The following is a 17,351-nucleotide window of genomic DNA, read 5'->3' on the forward strand; positions in this document are numbered from 1 at the left end:
AGGGGGTAAAACTGAGCACCCCCCATCCTTTATTCGGTCATGGCGCTAGTGGTTTTTAATCCCTATCAAGCCCACGGTAAAGGGCTAAAGACTCCTTTCTTATCAGTTTAACATAGTCTTTGAAGCACGCTCAAATGACGGTGCCAAGTGCTGGTGCACTGTTATGCCCTAGGGCCCAAAATATTTTAGAGACGACGCTGCCAAGCCTTTAATATGATGGAACATCTAAGCCTATTGATTAATTCTATTCATCTAAACAAGGTGAAGTTTGCATGCATAATTAATTATATTGGTATTTCCTTTGGAAAGCCTAAAAACAAAGAAAAAGAATTAGTTTTTTTGGAGCTCAAACTGGAAGACGTTGCGCAGCCTAATTGATTATGCAATATCTCTTCAGGAGAGAATAGTAACATTCGGCATGTTTAACCTTTTGAAGTTTTATGCATAATGCTAATATCTCTCAACGAGACAAGTGTGTCTTTTTTTTATCTGGTGTGTTTGAATAGATCATAGTAGTAAAATCCGATACCAGGATGGAGTTTATTGATACTAGTCAGCCAGTTATTACCTTTGTGGTTCTGTTTGTGATAAGATTCGTTTTTTGTCAGGATGATTTTGGTCGGGTTAATCAAAGGTGAGAATTATTTTCGCTAAATAAGTTGTAACAATAAAGAGCAATGTCAAAATTCTTTGAAAGACAAAAGCAAGGGATTTTCCTGTTTGGGGAGGGAGACTTTAGAAAATTCGTTTATGAATTCGCTAAAGACACTGTAGTAATAAAAAGAAAATGTCAAAATTCTTTGGAAGACAAAAGCGAGGGACTTTCCTGTTTGGGGAGGAGGATTCTAGAAAATTCGTTTAAGAATTTGCTAAAAACACTGCAATAATAAAAAGAAAATATCAAAATTCCTTGAAAGACACAAGCGAGAGATTTTCTTGTTTGGGGAGGGGGACTTTAAAAAATTCGTTTAAGAACTCTCTAAAAACACTGTAATAATAAAAAGCAAATTTAAAAATCCTTCGAAAGACAAAAGTGAGGGATTTTCTTGTTTGGGGAGGGGGACTCCACAAAATTAGTTCAAGAATTCGCTAAAAACACTGTAATAATAAAAAGAAAATTTTTAATTCTTTGAAAGACAAAGGCCAGGGATTTTCCTGTTTGAGGAGGCGGACTCTATAAAATTCGTTTAAGAATTCGTTAAAAACATGTAATAAAAAAGAGAAATGTCAACATTCTTTGAAGGACAAGACCCAGGGATTCTCTTGTCTGGGGAGGGGGATTAGAGGGGGATTCTAAGAACTTCGTTTAAGCTGCAATTGCCTTGCACAACAATTTTCAGAAAATGCAAAAACTCACTGTTTTAGTGGAAGAAGTGTGAGGTTCCGAACTAAAAGTAATGGTTCTAAAATAGGTTGGTTTTGACTGTTTGGCGTAACTTTTATTCCAGTTCCAGGATATTTTTTTACTTTTTATTCAGGAAAATATTTTGAATAACTTCCACCGAGACTCCGGAATGTCCATCATCTATAATTTTACCTCGTACACGTTGAAGGGGATATTTACGAGGGGACTCCAGGTCCATACAATATCCCTGTAACACTCAACTTTATTTTTATTTTAGTATAATTTGGCATAATTTAATGTAGTATAGATCAAGTTTAGGGGCCTCCTGCTCTCTCGGAAAGCAGCCGAGTTAGGTGAATTAAACTTTCAGGAATGATTTCAAGACCTAAAAAATGCCCTTTGAAGATTTTATCAAGTTACTGTCTGTACTCTTTCCTTGTTTCCAGGGCTTTGAAGATTGCATAGATGACAGGTCTATACTTACCTAAATTTGGTGAAAAAAATACCTTAATTTGAGGTTTCCAGTCTCGTTATCGTTGGCTCTGGTTTTTGAAAATGTAGTAGCTGCAATTTCAGCAGAATTTAAAGCTTTGCCAGAGTGTTTTATTTTTTTTTCTAAACTTAAGAAACAGACTTTTAAATTTAAAAGCTTATAAATAAGGATTACACGAAGGTATTAGATTCAAAACACTTTCCTTGTGCCTCATTTAAGCATTATATCTATTCCCCAAGGTTTTACATTTGTGATACACAGATTGTAAAAGGTTTTGAAAGATCGGTACCCTTTGGAGGGCGAAGTGGCGGATATAGGTACTTCAAAATACCGCCCCAGGTGATCATTGAGGCTCTAGATTCATTTCTAAGCGTTCATCCGAAAACTTGCTTGGATCGACCAAGTGTATCCGATTTTATTGGGATGGAAGATAAATATCCTTTAATTAAAATCCGGAAGGAAGTATCACATGCTTTAAAATGCTCTTTAAAATGCTCTAAAATGCTCTTTAAAAATTGCTTTAAAATGCTTTAAAATGCTCTTTAAAATGCTCTAAAATGCTCTTTAAAAATTGTTTTAAAATGCTTTAAAATGCTCTTTAAAATGCTCTTTAAAAATTGCTTTAAAATGCTCTTTAAAATGCTCTAAAATGCTCTTTAAAAATTGCTTTAAAATGCTCTTTAAAATGCTCTAAAATGCTCTTTAAAAATTGCTTTAAAATGCTTTAAAATGCTCTTTAAAATGCTCTTTAAAAATTGCTTTAAAATGCTTTAAAATGCTCTTTAAAATGCTCTAAAATGCTCTTTAAAAATTGCTTTAAAATGCTTTAAAATGCTCTTTAAAAATTAAAATCGTGAAGCTAAACAGATAAGAACTCAGGAGAAACTCTCCAAATAGGAAGACGACGTACTTAATGTTTTTCATGTAATTTTAGTGGATTTTGAAGTATGCCCCCTCCCAGAAAACAAATCCTGAATACGGGGCTGTATCCGAGTTGCATCGGAAATAAATTTCCGTAGACCATTAGTTTAAGTGTTTAGTGCTTGCAGCTGAATATTGTTTGGTACTTCTGTCTTATAGCGACCACACTCAAGATCTTGTCTCGCGAACATGAGACAATAACCGGTTTTCATGGTCTTTATACCAGACAATATTAGGTTCGGCTCGGTGGGAAACTACATTGTAGCTATATTTTAATTAGATATTTAGTTGGTATTTTGGTTAAGTTAGGTTCGTTTAGGTTATGTATTTAATATAATGAGGTTTGGGCGGCCCACTCTCCATAATTCTCCGTTGCAGTTTTCATAATTTTGTTGAAAGTATTATATTTTCATCATATTTTTTTTATTTCATTAACATTAGGCTAACCAAACTTCACTTCTCGACAGAACTTGAGTGTGGTGGCTATAAGACACAAGTACCTATTGTTTTTAATACACATAATAAGAAAACAATCAAAAATTTGCAACTGCTAATTAGCCTCGTTTGTCTCCTAAGGCAACCCCAGGGGCATCGTATCTAAGCTAGTCTGCGCTTGTGTGTTTTTTGTTCTGTCTGACTTAGTAATTTATTCACACTGATTACTGTGAAACGTCAAAAGTGGGCAAATAAAGATTTACACTATTGCACAAATAAAACAGATTTTATGAATTGATTGCACACAGAAACTGTTTTTACCTGGAATTGTAAGTGTCTTTTCTGAAATTTCGGGGTTGAAATATACCCAATCTTCCCTTATCAAGTAGTCTATTGTCGCCTAATGACTATATGGAACTTATACCGAAGGAGCACAGTAAAGACAACATAGTGTATATATATCCCTAAGGATAGAGTATATCCCTAAGCTGTGCGAAGGAGGAAAGAAAAGTTGTTTAGAAAAGGTTGGTTTAGCGGAAATCTTTGTGGACCTATGAAACAAACAATAAACAAATTCTAACCTGTCCTCATAAATGAATACCGTGACAAATCCCGAAGATAGTCCAAAATCGGATAAACCAGCGCAAAACCAAAATACTATAAAGTGTTCTATTATCGCTATTTTATTATTAATTATCTTATTCTTTTTTTTTATTTCGCGTTACGAGCATATTGTAACCAAATAGTGCCGTCTAATAGATAGTATTGTTATCATGAGTCTACATAATCTGTAATTATTGAAATTATTCGGTTCATTCAATGATTGTAGATAATTTGTAAAATGGATAACCCCCGGATAGTTAATGGGAAATAAAATAACCGGTGACTAGAATAAAGATTCACAATATGCAACACAGCGAACTTATTTGTCTACGCCCCCTGGATCTTTTCTTTTTACAGCTAGCAGCAATATATCTGAAGATATATTGATTAAATAAAATAAATTAATTAATTTAAATGTAAATTTGTATCTCCGCAGTGTGGTTTAAAATTTGTCACTTCTCAAACATACAAATTGACATCTCATTGGTCTCACCCTAGGGTAATGAATCGCCTAGGTGGGGGATGATTTACTCGTTTTAAATTGTTATCGCACACGAGGGACTGCCCATTTTAATTGTGTACACCAATTGGGGCTTACTACGCTTGGCAGACTTATACCACGCATTGTTTGGGGAGGTGCGGCGGCATGAAAGTGCATTACGCATAGCCCCAAATGGTTCCACTCGTGGCGGAACAAATGTCGTAACCCCTCAATCCCCCTGATCCTTCCATTTTATATTATAGAGAAGTTTATAGGTTCTGGGAGAAAATGTCTCAATTATTTACAAAGATTTATTTCCATAAGCAAATAACGAGAACAATCAAGAAAACAGGTGTAAGCCCAGTAGAATTTGAGAAGAAAAAATATGGTTTATTTTGAATACGTCAAAGGAAAAAGAAGAAATAACAACAACGATGAACAGCTAAAAACAAATCAGACGTTAAAAGAGTAATTTAAACAAATTGATAAGAGCAAACAAACTAAAAAATAAAAATAAGAAAAAAAACACGCACATACATACACAAACACTATATATATATATATATATATATATATATATATATATATATATATATATATATATATATATATATATATATGTATAATCCAAATAATAGAATAATCAACTGTTATGGCTAGTCAGTTCGTCTTTGGATCTTTAATGAAGTGAGGTATATTCCGTTGTTATGCTTCTTAGCGGTTTCAGCCATATCCAGGGGGATATAGCTTTGCATACCCCTAGAAGCATAACGCTAGAATCTACCCAACTGTTGTTCCCTTGTGGTTAGTTTAGTTTGAGCCCAAGCGTCTGTGAATACGCGCCTCCTTGTAGAAGACGTCTCAAAACAGGTGGTTTTATATTCTGTGCAAAAGAAAACGATCCATTAGTAAAGTATAACTGGGAAGCTGATTCTATCAGACCCTCAAAAAACTCAGGTCATGGGGTTAAAGTTTGGCTTCCCTATCCTCTTGTCATGCCTGGTTTTAGCTGAGAATATCACACTTCATTCTACGGTCTTTTAAGAAAATATCTTAGAAAGATCATTAATTTTGGATAATACGAAATCTTAGTTATCCGATTGAACGATTTTAAAGCTTGAAACAAAACAAGTTTTCGACCAGCAGCCTTACGAAAATTTCCGTAGCCGAACTAAAATTCTACTTGACCGACTGCGAAGAATCTCAGCTCACCATAGCACCAATCAATCAATTTACTCAGCCAATATTAAAAATAAAAACACATGTTCAACATAATACATCCACACGCTTAAGAGACTCAACACAGGAAAAAAAATAAAAGAATAAAAAAAACAATGATTACAAGACTCAAATTTAAGGGATTTTAAGAGACTAAAAAAAAAAAAGTCAAATCCCTGTCAGAAAACCCTAAAACCAAAAATTAGACAGAGGACTAGAGTTATAGATATTTCTAATTGTATATTTGAAATCCAGCCACAAGATGCTGATCACAATTCAAACACCCCTCACAACAAAAATTCATAACCCAGCCCAGTAGTCCGTCCCATTAGAAAAATGGGAACCGTCCTCTTGAATCAGAATATTTATCAGACACGATTTGTTGTATATTTTCTGTATTAAGATAAAAATACCAGAATAATGACCCAGTATCCCATCATCATCGAGGAGCGGATCTCCAACTGTTTGCTTTTCGAAATTTGGAATTTTTGCTACCATAAATATATTGTTGAATTGGTTAACTGGTTTGTCAAGCCGACCCGTAACATTCTTGGTTTGTTTCTAAGAGGCGCCAAGCGTCTAGGCTCATAATACCAAACTGATTGTCAGATTACTTGACATGCTTTAGGGAGCTACCCACCTGAGAGAGAGAGCTGTAAGGCTTCCCTAGTCCTAAATCAAGGAGGCACACTTGTGCCTCTATAAAGAGGCGACCCACCACAATGTTAAGCGATTTCAGGTCCTAGAGGTCGCAGAGAGACGGCGGTAATTGCATTTTGTAGCCCAAGCTCAAACTAAGAAACTTGCAAAATTTCATCCTCCTCCGACTTTATCTTCATGGGGTAAACTGGGCCGGAAGTTTGGACCCTCCTACCACAGCCCCCTTTAACGTTGTCCGATTGGGCTGAAATTTAGAGGTTAAGCTGTCCTAGGGTCCGGGAGATTATCATCGAAATTTCAGCTGAATCCGATAACTCCGTCCCCGTCGTCAAAAAACCAAAGCGCTCCCATAACGAGTCATCTCGTGTCTATTTTATTCTAAACTAATACAGGCCCAAGTAGGCCACTGAGCCGGGGCAATGAGTACTCAGTCGAAACAGAATTTGACCTGGTAGGGCCGGTTGATATTTTCAGACCGAAAAAATTATCCCCCGAATTTACATTTACGAAAATCCTCGTTTTCCTATATTAGCCCATGTTAATGTTTCCCTCCACCCCCCCCCCTTTAACGTTGTCTGATCGGGCTGAAATTTAGAGGATAAGCTTTCCTGGGGCCTGGGAGCTTATCGTCGAAATTTCAGCTCAATCTGATCACTCCTTCCCTGTTTTCCAAAAACCACATATCGAGATTTTTGGGAATTTGCTTGCGTCGAAAATACCTTCTATTTGCTAAACAACAATTACTATTGCGTTTGTATAGTCCAGCGGCTGAGACTTTAGACTTTCAGGCGGAAAACTCGGGTTCGATTCACCATCAGAGCAACTTTTTTATATACTTTGAAAAGAAACTCAGTTTCTTTTTTAAATTATTTGAAAAAAATTACGTTTTCTAAAGAGTTAAAGAGGCTGAGTTACAAGGTCGACCCTTAAAACGTACAGGGATTAGGAGGCACAGTTGGGGGGCTGTTAAAGAGGCTGAGTCACAAGTTCGAACCTTAAAACGTACAGGGATTAGGAGGCACCCTGTACGACGTGATTTGAGTATTCAGGAATTAAAAGCCTTAACACAAGAATGTTCAAGAGCGGGGGGTTTGGTGGGCGGCAGTCCCCCAACTTTAACTCCTGACACGATCAGCTAACAGTTAGTCAAGCAATAATAAGTAATAAACTGTACAAAAACGTGCAGAAATTATTTGAAAAAAACTACGTTTTCTAAAGAGTTAAAGAGGCTGAGTTACAAGGTCGAACCTTAAAACGTACAGGGATTAGGAGGCACAGTTGGGGCTGCCGCCCCCAAACCCCCGCTTTCGCAGCCTTTAAATAAAAAAAAATTTAAACTGAAAGTAAGGAGCGACATTAAATCTTAAAACGAACAGAAATTATTCCGTATATGAAAGAGGCTGTGCCCTCCTCAACGCCTCGCTCTTTACGCTAAAGTTTGACTTTCTCACAACTCTTTTTTTAAACAATAAAAACTTTAGCGTAAAGAGCGAGGCGTTGAGAAGGGCACAGCCTCTTTCATATACGGAATAATTTCTGTTCGTTTTAAGTTTTAATGTCGCTCCTTACTTTCAGTTTAAATTTTTTTTTATTTAAAGGCTGCGAAAGCGGGGGGTTTGGGGGCGGCAGCCCCCCAACTGTACCTCCTAATCCCTGTACGTTTTAAGGTTCGACCTTGTAACTCAGCCTCTTTAACTCTTTAGAAAACGTAGTTTTTTTCAAATAATCAGTTATAAAGACTTTTTTTCATGTCAAAACTGGTTTGTCACTCTTCCTCGTCCATATTTGCCAAACAGCTTTCTTAGATTTCAAACCTGTATTATAAAAAAAAGAAAACGAAAAAAAAACGAAGAGCAGTGCTTCTTTATTGCTGGCAGTGGCGGGTCCAGGGGAGGGGTGATGAGGGCGCGCGCCCCCTGACATAGTCTGAAGTAGTGTAACTTACTTAATTAACGCAACTTTGCGTTAATTAAACTTGCTCCTAACGCAAGTTTATCGGATCAACCTGATTTGCACCCCCCCCCCTAAAAAAATCCTGGATCCGCCACTGATTGCTGGTCTACCATTACCTAGCCAAAGAGCCAAACCCTCTTGGCCAAACTGACCTTAGTCTAATTCAGTACCGCCTCACAGATCAGCCTTTCTGCCCTTTTCTCATATTCATCATTGGTTTCTAAATTTGTGTAATTAATCGATAGGGACCCAATGTCCACACCTGTGGAAATCCTCCAGTGGGAGGGAGGCGGGGGGGGGGGGGTTAACTTCTTTTTTTAGTTGATCAATGGTCAAAATGATTAATTTTTATGTCAACTACAAAGAAATGAACATAATCAGAAAAGTATTTTTATGGTTAGGTCTCAGGAGGTTAATTCTTGCGACAAAAGATGAACTATAAATAGAAAACGTAAAAGAAAGCGTTGAAAAGAAATTTAGTCATACTACAAACATTGTCCAACTGCTAATGATGGTGATGAAATGAGTAGGTTAAACTAAACTAATCCTCCAAAAGTATTGGTCCCGTCTACAGTCAGTTATTAGAACCTGTAGAGAGTACTGTAAACACGGTACAAGGTCGAGCGGTGTTACAAGGGTATTGCCTTTGATAAAGAATTAAATAAAGAAAAACGTGTTTTTGTAATGAAAGTAAAGAGCGACGTTAAAACTTAAAAAGGAACAAACATTATTCTGCATATAAGGGAGGCTACCCCTCCTCAATTCCCTGCTCTTTATGCTGAAGTTTGACTTTTGCCCAATGCCTTAAGAATGACTTCTGAAAAACAGAAAGGGGAATTGGAATAGGAAGTGTCTTTAAAGACCTCTAAAATTGTAGATAACCTCAATTTTACTATAACATCCATATTTTCTCAAAGTTTTCACTCGGTAGCTGTTTGGTCCTCTTTTGGTTAAAAGTGTTGTTTTGTTTTAGGACCATTTGTTCAAGACAGTCACCCCTGGGAAAAATATCAAGCAGTTCGTGGTAAAGAACTGTATGTAAGGAGCGACCCGGCTCAATAGTAACCGAAACTCTAAAAAAGGAATTTTTATACCAATAGACAATTCAAAAGAATTAGAATTTTATGCTGATTTCAAGTATATAAGTTTCATCAAATTTAGTCTTACTCGTCAAAAGTTACATGCCAGAGAAAATTTGCCTTATTTTTGAAAAATGGTGGAAACACCCCCTAAAAGCTATAGAACTTTAATGAAAATCACATCATCAGATTCAGTGTATCAGAGAACCCTACTATAGAAGTTTTAAGTTACTATCTGCAAAAATGTGGAATTTTGTGGGTTTTTTTTGCCAAAAGAAAGATCACGAATGCGTGTTTTTTTCCAGGGAAGATCGTATCAACCCAGCGGTCCTAGAATATCGCGGGAGGGCTCATTCGAACGGAAATGAAAAGTTCTAGTGCTCTTTTAAAGTGGCCAAAAAGTGGAGGGCAACTAGGCCCCCTCCCACGCTCATTTTTTTCCCAAAGTCGCCCGATCAAAATTTTGAGATAGCTATGTTGTTCAGCATGGTGGAAAAATACAATAAATATGTATTTAAGGATGACTCAATCCCCCACAGTCCCCGGCGAGGGGGGGGTCTGCAAGTTATGAACTTTGCCCAATGTTTACATATAGCGTTGGCTATTGGGAAGTATAGAGAAGTTTTCAGGGGGACTTTTGCTGGTAGCTTGGGGGGGGTCGGGGGTTACGTGGGAGGATCTTTCCATGGAGAAAGTTTTCGCGGGGGAAAGTGCATTTCTATGAAGGTGGTGTCGGATTTCCCAGCATTATTTAAAAAACGATCAGAAATTAAATACGATAAATAAAAGTTCAAATAGGGATAAAATCCTTTTAATAGACAGTGATGATGATAACAGTGATAGAAACTCACAAAAATACCAGATATTTCGGTCACATATGCAGTGACCGTCATCAGTAGTAAAACTAAACTAAAACAATTTAAAACAAAAGTTTATATACAAAATCAAATAAACTACATATTGTTTAATTCTCTAATTCTTTTCAAAGCAAAGACGGAAGCTAGCCTCTTTGACCTTTTTGGATTCGGTTCATTAGCGTTCAATGATAAAACACTTGGACAGAGGTCAACTACATTGGGTGAATTGAACTTTACTTTGTCAGTTTTTAATAAATTATCGTAGATAGAATTTAGCCAAATTCTACAGAAATTAAATAAAAAAAAATTCAACTGAAAGTAAGGAGCAACATTAAAACCAACAGAAATTTTTGCTTACATGATTGGGTACGCCCCCTAGTCATTACCTCGCTCTTTACGCTAAAGTTTTTTTTGTACTTTCATCAGAGCTATGTATTCTAATTAACGGCCTTTGTTATTAAGGTTCTTAGAGAACTGGAACACAATTTGAACTTTAGCGTAAAGAGCGAGTTATTGACTAGAGGGCGAACTTGCTAATATATTTAACAAAAATATACGAATATAAAAGTTCGTTACGTAATTCGTAAGTTACACCAGAAAAAAATTTCGAGAAAGCCATTTAGCCAAAAAAAGAGTAAAATTAATATGCAAATTTCGTTTTAATTATCCATGCACGATGAGCCAAAATCAAAGTTGCATTAATTCAAAGACATTCAGAAATTAAATTAAAAAAATGAACTGAAAGTAAAGAGCGACATTAAAACTTGAAAACGAACAGAAATTATTCCGTATATGAAAAAAGCTGTCCCCTCCTCAGCGCCTCGCTCTTCACGCTAAAGTTTGATTCTGTCTCACAACTTTATTTTTTAAAACAATAAAAAACTTTAGCGTAAAGAGCGCGGCGTTGAGGAGGGGACAGCCCCTTTCATATACTGAATAATTTCTGTTCGTTTCAAGTTTTAGTGTCGCTTCTTACTTTCAGTTAAGAAAAAAACTTGTTTTTTTTATTTAATTGATCTAAAGTTTGACCAAGGAAATGAATGCTTAAAAAAACTTGTTTTTTTTATTTAATTAACAAACAAAGACGCATCCGTGATTGCCCTTCTCTGAAAAATAAAAATTTTCGCATTTTTTCGACAGGGACTTGAAATCTCTCCAATAGAGTCTTTGGTATACTAAATCTTATGGTTTAATTTTGATCAAGATGATTTTCATTTTTGGGGGTGTTTCCCTCTTTTTCGAAAGTCAGGCACATTTCCTTGGGCTCACAACTCTTGGTGGGTAACTTTTAACTTAGTTAATTATACATCCTTGGAATGAACATAAAACGCCAATTATTTTGATGCATTTATTGCCATCGCAATTTTTTTTTCAAGAGTTTTGGTTACTGTTACCACTAGTCGCTCCTTACTTACAGTTTGATTATAAGTTTTTTTTTAAGAGACTTACATGGACCGGGGGAACAGTGCAAGTGTGGTGTATGCTTTGGCCTAAAATATCCATTTTTGCTAAATAAAAAGAAAAAACTTCGAAAAAAGAAAAAGAAAAAATACTCTTCAATGGTTCTATCTCCATATCTCGACTTAAAAATCAAAATCTGCTCCCTTCCTCCGCCTCCAGCTACAGCCAGAGGCTGACAGGCCTTACACGTTCAAAGCCATTATTCTAAACGTGTTTTCTGCTTAGTCATTCGCATTAAAACGTCCTCTGCAGGACGTTTTAACGTCCAACCCCTACGAACAATATGTCGTCTGTATACACCCTCGCCCCCTTGGTAATTTGCTGTTCATGATCATCTTTAATCTCCCAAGGGCATTTTTCATTTATTCAGATCACGTTTTATTTCAATTCTTACTATATTCTAAAAAAAATAATTACTTTAAAAATCGCTTTGTACTCGAAAAGTTCCGTGAAGACCTATAAAATTGCTCAATAGCCTTTTAAATCTTTAGGCGTGTCCGTCAAAATCAAGTCAATTAATTAGCATCTGTGAAAAGGTACATCTCCCATTATCTCAGGTATATTTTGGTGAACCCCATATTTGAGGTTTTGCATTCCTGCGAAAAGTTGTAAAACTGGCTCACATTCCAGTACACTGAGCTCTTATGAAAGATCTTTGAAACACTTTATTATTTGTCCGCCAGCAACCATCTTTGCTTATATTTGTACTTGTACGTTGTCTATGAGCAGACAGGTACACAGTTTTGGGGCTAATGGGCGAATCAATCAAAACAACGAAAAACAATACACCTATGTATGAAAGCTATAGACACTCAGAAAATTGTATAGTTTTTAATTCGGGGGGAGTTGAGATCCCCTTGGACTGTTTTATCCTGAAGCGTCGTACCTTTCTCAACATGTCAAGTTTCTATCCATTTTATTGCAAGACTGTCCCTAAAATTTACGTGTTACTAGAACACAGACGAGTATTAGGGAAGTCAAACAATTTTGAGGGGGTGTACTTCCTTAAAAGAGGCTTAGGCTCTAGTGTCAGGATTGTCATAGGTTTTAACATGCTTCCCTAAAAATGTTACTAGGGGTATGGCTGTAAAGCAGAACTTCAAGCAAGGAAGAATACCTCATGCCCAGACAGGCAAATATACAGGAAGATAAAGGCCCCCCCCCCCAATAAATTCATGCACAAATACTTGGTCTGGAACATGATTGCTGTTTGGAACCGGTATGATTTTAATAATAGTGGTATGCAGGACATAAGAGCATTGTATTTCCGTTACTGTAAATTCATTTTATATCTGCCTCGTTGGTATAAGAACCAAAAGATTATTCGAATGTTTAGTGCTATTGATGTATTGGCATCTTATAATAAGTTGGATGCCAAGCTGAAAGAAGGAACTTGCCTGTGGTTAGGTCCTTTTCATCCTCTCGTGCGATTATTTTGATTTGCATTGTCTTTTTTCATATTTAATATTGTTTTGTATGTGTTCCTTTTGTATATGTTTTATTTTTATTTTCTTCTGTTGCTCCACTTTATTATAATATTAGTGTATCAAAAATAAATCATTATTGTGAAGGGTTTATTATATATATGAATGCTAAATTATTTTTACGAGACATCCAAAAATTTTGCCACAAATCGACTTTATTGAATAACTGGTTCTGACTTAAGTCAACTTCAAGCCCACATAAAAGTTGTTTGTGTATATAAGGTGATTTTTTCGCCGTCTAATTGTCATTTTTGTTGGGACGGCGGAAACAGAGTTGTTAGCTAACGAAATTTTTCTGCAGAAAATTTGCGGAAACGTAATAATTGGGGGGGGAATTTATAAGTTATAAGCTTAGAACACATAAGCTGTCCTGTAATCTTCATCGACCTTATAAACATAGATTCTAGTCATCCTGCTTTGCTATATTATCTAGTTTTTGAATATTGCGCTTGAAATTCTCTAACAATCCTAACAATTCTCTAACATTCTCTAACAATCCTAACAATTCTTTAACAATTTCTGTTTGGACGGTGGAAACATAATCGTGGGGAAAATTTCTACTCTATAGTCTCAACCAGCACATATAGTCGCCATATTTGCTCCAACTATAATATCTAGTGCGTTTTGTTTGATTCCATCCACTTAAAAAATCTTATTATTAATAGCCTGAATTCTAATAAAATTGAAATATAAACATATAAAATCCTCACACTCAATGTCTGATTCAGTTCTATGAAGCTGAATAGCATTGGTGTTGAGTTGTGGCCTTTGAACTGTTTATTATTTACCTATATTTTAATAGACACCTAGACAATCCCCCGTCTAAGAAATCAGCAAAGAATTAAGTAGTGAGTTATTTCTGGGTTACTCAAAACCTTATAGTTTCATTGAACGAATAAAGATACCCTCCCCCCTAAAACTTACGGTCGTAGTAATATTACGTGACTATAGTGAACAGGTATTGAAGCTCTAGTTAGATTCTTTGGAATTCCATTTTGATTTTTCCAAAATAGTTTGCATGGGTTTTGGCGAAGATCAGGCAAAATAGTTATCTCGAATTGAATTGCCCTAGCAACTGAAGCAAATGCCAAAACAGTATCCTAGACTATTGAAAATAATACAGACACAGTCCACCAAAAAAAAAAAAAAAAAATCACCGACTAAAAACATCAAACCAAATCAATGGTTGAAAGGAGTTTCATCTCAGTTTTGGGGTTTAAAAGACTAGTCGAAGTTTTTTTTTGGCCAACTAATCAAATCATTCAAATTTTTGTCTCTTTATTTGCGGTCCTCTTTTGGAAACCCCCTCACAACGATAATCTCCTAACATTTATGATGATATAAAGATGCACTGTGATAACCATGAGGAAATACTTTAGTAAGTCTTTTTAGACTTCAGTAAGTCTCTTTAGTAAGCGTAGGAGGATCGGGTAAAAATGTTTTGGTGTTTTCCAAAAATTAATTTAAAAAAAATGTTTTCCGAAAAATAAGTTTTTCAAAGAAAAGTAAATAACTCCATTAAACCAAAAATGAGCAAAAATAAAATCAAATAATCTACCAAGCGTGAAACTACCACAAATCAGCATCGATAAATAAATGAAAAATCATAATCATATTCATAATTTTCAGTAACTTATTTCTAACTTCAGAGCCACCATATTTAAGAAACTCATTTACCACCCTATCAGCACCTGGAGCCTTATTATTTTCTAATCCTTTTACTACTGCCGCTAATCCTTCCTCACAAAATAAATCATCATTCACATCCAAGGTGTCAGAAACTTTTTCATTTTCATCTATATCTTTTCCAGCAACCTTATCTTGGTTTATAAAATTCTCAAAAGACTGCGCCCATCTCTCTTTAATTCTTTCCTTATCGCTAATTATGGCCCCATTCCCAGCTTTAATTGAACCTGGTACGGACTGGCTACTTTCTCTCATTTTATTGACACGCCAGTACAATATTTTACTATTATGCCGTCTAGCTGCATCTTCCAGATCCTCGGCAATTTTATCCATGGCCTCCAGTTCACACCTCCTTAGTTCATATTTGGTGCTTTCTCCACTTTATTTACATTCCTTTTGTTTTCATATGATCTATCACTCAGCTAATTCTTGTACAAGTTCCTTCTCCTTTCTAATGAACCTAAAGCTTTTCCCCTAATTCTCTTAGCTGAAGTTCTAGCTTTCTTCCCTAAGACACCTTCAGAACTTCACAAATTATTTTTCTAAAATTATTCCAACCATCTTCCATATTATCAAATTTTAAACTCTCAAAACTAAAATAATCCACCAGGCCATAAAAAAAGACGTGTGGCAACCCTAAATAGGATAAAGTGTGTCTCGGTTTAATTTTCGTTTGTTCTCACCTTTTTATGATTGAAAACTATTTATTTGAACTGAAAAAGTTCTTTCATTTCAGTTTTTACAGCATTTACGCCCCAGCAATCCTTAGACCCGGATCCTTATATAATATTGCGGTGACGTTTGACGATGACTCAAAAGAGATGGCAGTAAGAGCATCTCTCATAAATGAGGGAAGAAATACGGCGTCAAGTGAAGAAACAAAGTTCGACGCTGGTGGCTACGGTTTGGTATCTATAAAAGTAAGTGGAAAAGCAAGAATAATATTGTCTGTAATGCCCCTTCCCTTTTTTTCTCCGTTCGATGAACAAATCCCAAATGAAATTATTTAACCGAATTCTGTATATTTTCTAGGAGTTGATCTACTACATTTACGGAAATATTTCCAGGGGAATTAAATTTTCAAAGGGAGCGAAGTTAATTAAAACTCCTCAAAAAAATGTGAATTATATAAACAGGATTTGGAGAAAATTGAAAGGATCTGGAAATTTTGACAGGAGGGGAAGGACTGCATCTTCTCCTATGTACATGCCTTAACATGACTTTGTTGCCAAGAATAAGTAACAAGTATTTATTGGCCTAGTTGTCATTAATCTGTGGTCTTGCCACCAGTCAGCTGTGGTGATTCAAAAAATGATATTGTACAAGACATTTTAAATGAGAGGCAACAGGCCAAAAAAGACGTTAGGATGTGTTTAGTGTTAATAATAGCAGTTATTTAAACAAGAACTGTTTATTAGGGTTTGATGATACGACATGTTTTTTTTACTTGATTACATGATAGATTTGATAATACAACTTGATTTTTCAACTATTTATACACGGAAGAAAGTAAGAAATTATAGATTTTGGAAAAACTGAGATCTAGATGGATCTCATTAACCAAATGTGACGGAAAACAACATATAAAACCAACTAATTTGGTGTTTGATGAACAAAGTTGAAGAATTATTTTCAGTGTCACAAAAAATGTCACGTAGCAACTTTTGAATTACCTCTGCCGCACTGTTCGAATGTCAAGGCTGTAATTGCACATAAGTATGACCTTAGAAGAGAGAAAAAAGGAATTACACATTTGAAAATCCCAAAATCCTAAATTATTTTGAATTTCTTGTCATTTTTTCATTCACATTTTCAAAATAACTGTTTCTCTATTATTACCACTACCTCGAAAAAAATAGTCCTGTGTACTTACCTGCTGTATTACGTTGCCTCGAAAAAAACTAAATCTAATATACCCTTTGTTGCTGTAAAAAAAAAGAAAAAAAGTTAGCATGTCCAGATAACATTGCTGACTTGCCTCAAAATATAGCGCTATTATTTGTTCCTTTTTTTTGCCTCAAATGATATAGGTATAAGATAATTTGCTTTCTCAATTTAAACAGAATTAACATAACTACCGCTCTGCTAAATAGCTGGTGGTAGGGTGGGGAAGGGTGCTATTGGACTGGATACTCGTCATTTTGCTTAAAAAAAAAAAAAATCGTATGCTGACCAATGGTCTGCGTTGAGCATGTACCGATCTCCAGATTCACTGCCTTTGAATGAAAGGGTAATGCGTGGTTGGGGGCAAATAATCCGACGCTTAAAACACCAAAGAAAGGTATTTTTTAGTGAACATACCAAAAAGTGTATTTTTCAATGAAAATACCTCCCAAAAAAATGTGTTTTCAAAATCTAGGAGGGGGAGGCAAAAAATTTTAGGGGGCAACCCCTCCCCCTCCCCATTTGTAGCCGATGTGGAGGAAGAGCGTGTGCAGGTGTGTTGTTCTTGTGTGACTTTTTGCACTAAAAAAATACAGAGGGAAGGGGAGCTTAGAGAGGTAATGGGCTCTCTTCGGTTTTTCAGTCGTAGAGACTGAGGTAGTAATTAAATAAATTACTAGTCGTTCATTATTAGAATTCAGTGTTTTCAGGTTTGTGATATGTTACTCGAAATCTTATTTTTGTTGCCACCTTCTTCATTTTCTCTATCTTGATAGTGTTTTTCCTTATGA

The 17,351-nt window shown here is 35.7% G+C and overlaps 1 protein-coding gene across 1 annotated transcript in view; it reads left to right on the forward strand.

Moving 5' to 3' along the window:
* The first annotated feature begins 449 nt into the window (after positions 1–449).
* The window catches only part of LOC148944264 (CD109 antigen-like), a 340,357-nt gene continuing 323,455 nt past the window's right edge, over positions 450–17,351 (forward strand). The window contains exons 1-2 of the mRNA XM_089099715.1: positions 450–634; positions 15,413–15,596. Of these exons, the coding sequence (XP_088955841.1) occupies positions 534–634; positions 15,413–15,596 (285 nt within the window). The 5' untranslated portion in view covers positions 450–533. The remainder of the gene's footprint in view (positions 635–15,412; positions 15,597–17,351) is intronic.

This window comes from Artemia sp. Qi Xiang Cuo, chromosome 14 (genome assembly GCF_049724085.1).
Source record: "Artemia sp. Qi Xiang Cuo chromosome 14, ASM4972408v1, whole genome shotgun sequence".
Lineage (NCBI taxonomy): Eukaryota > Metazoa > Arthropoda > Branchiopoda > Anostraca > Artemiidae > Artemia > Artemia sp. Qi Xiang Cuo.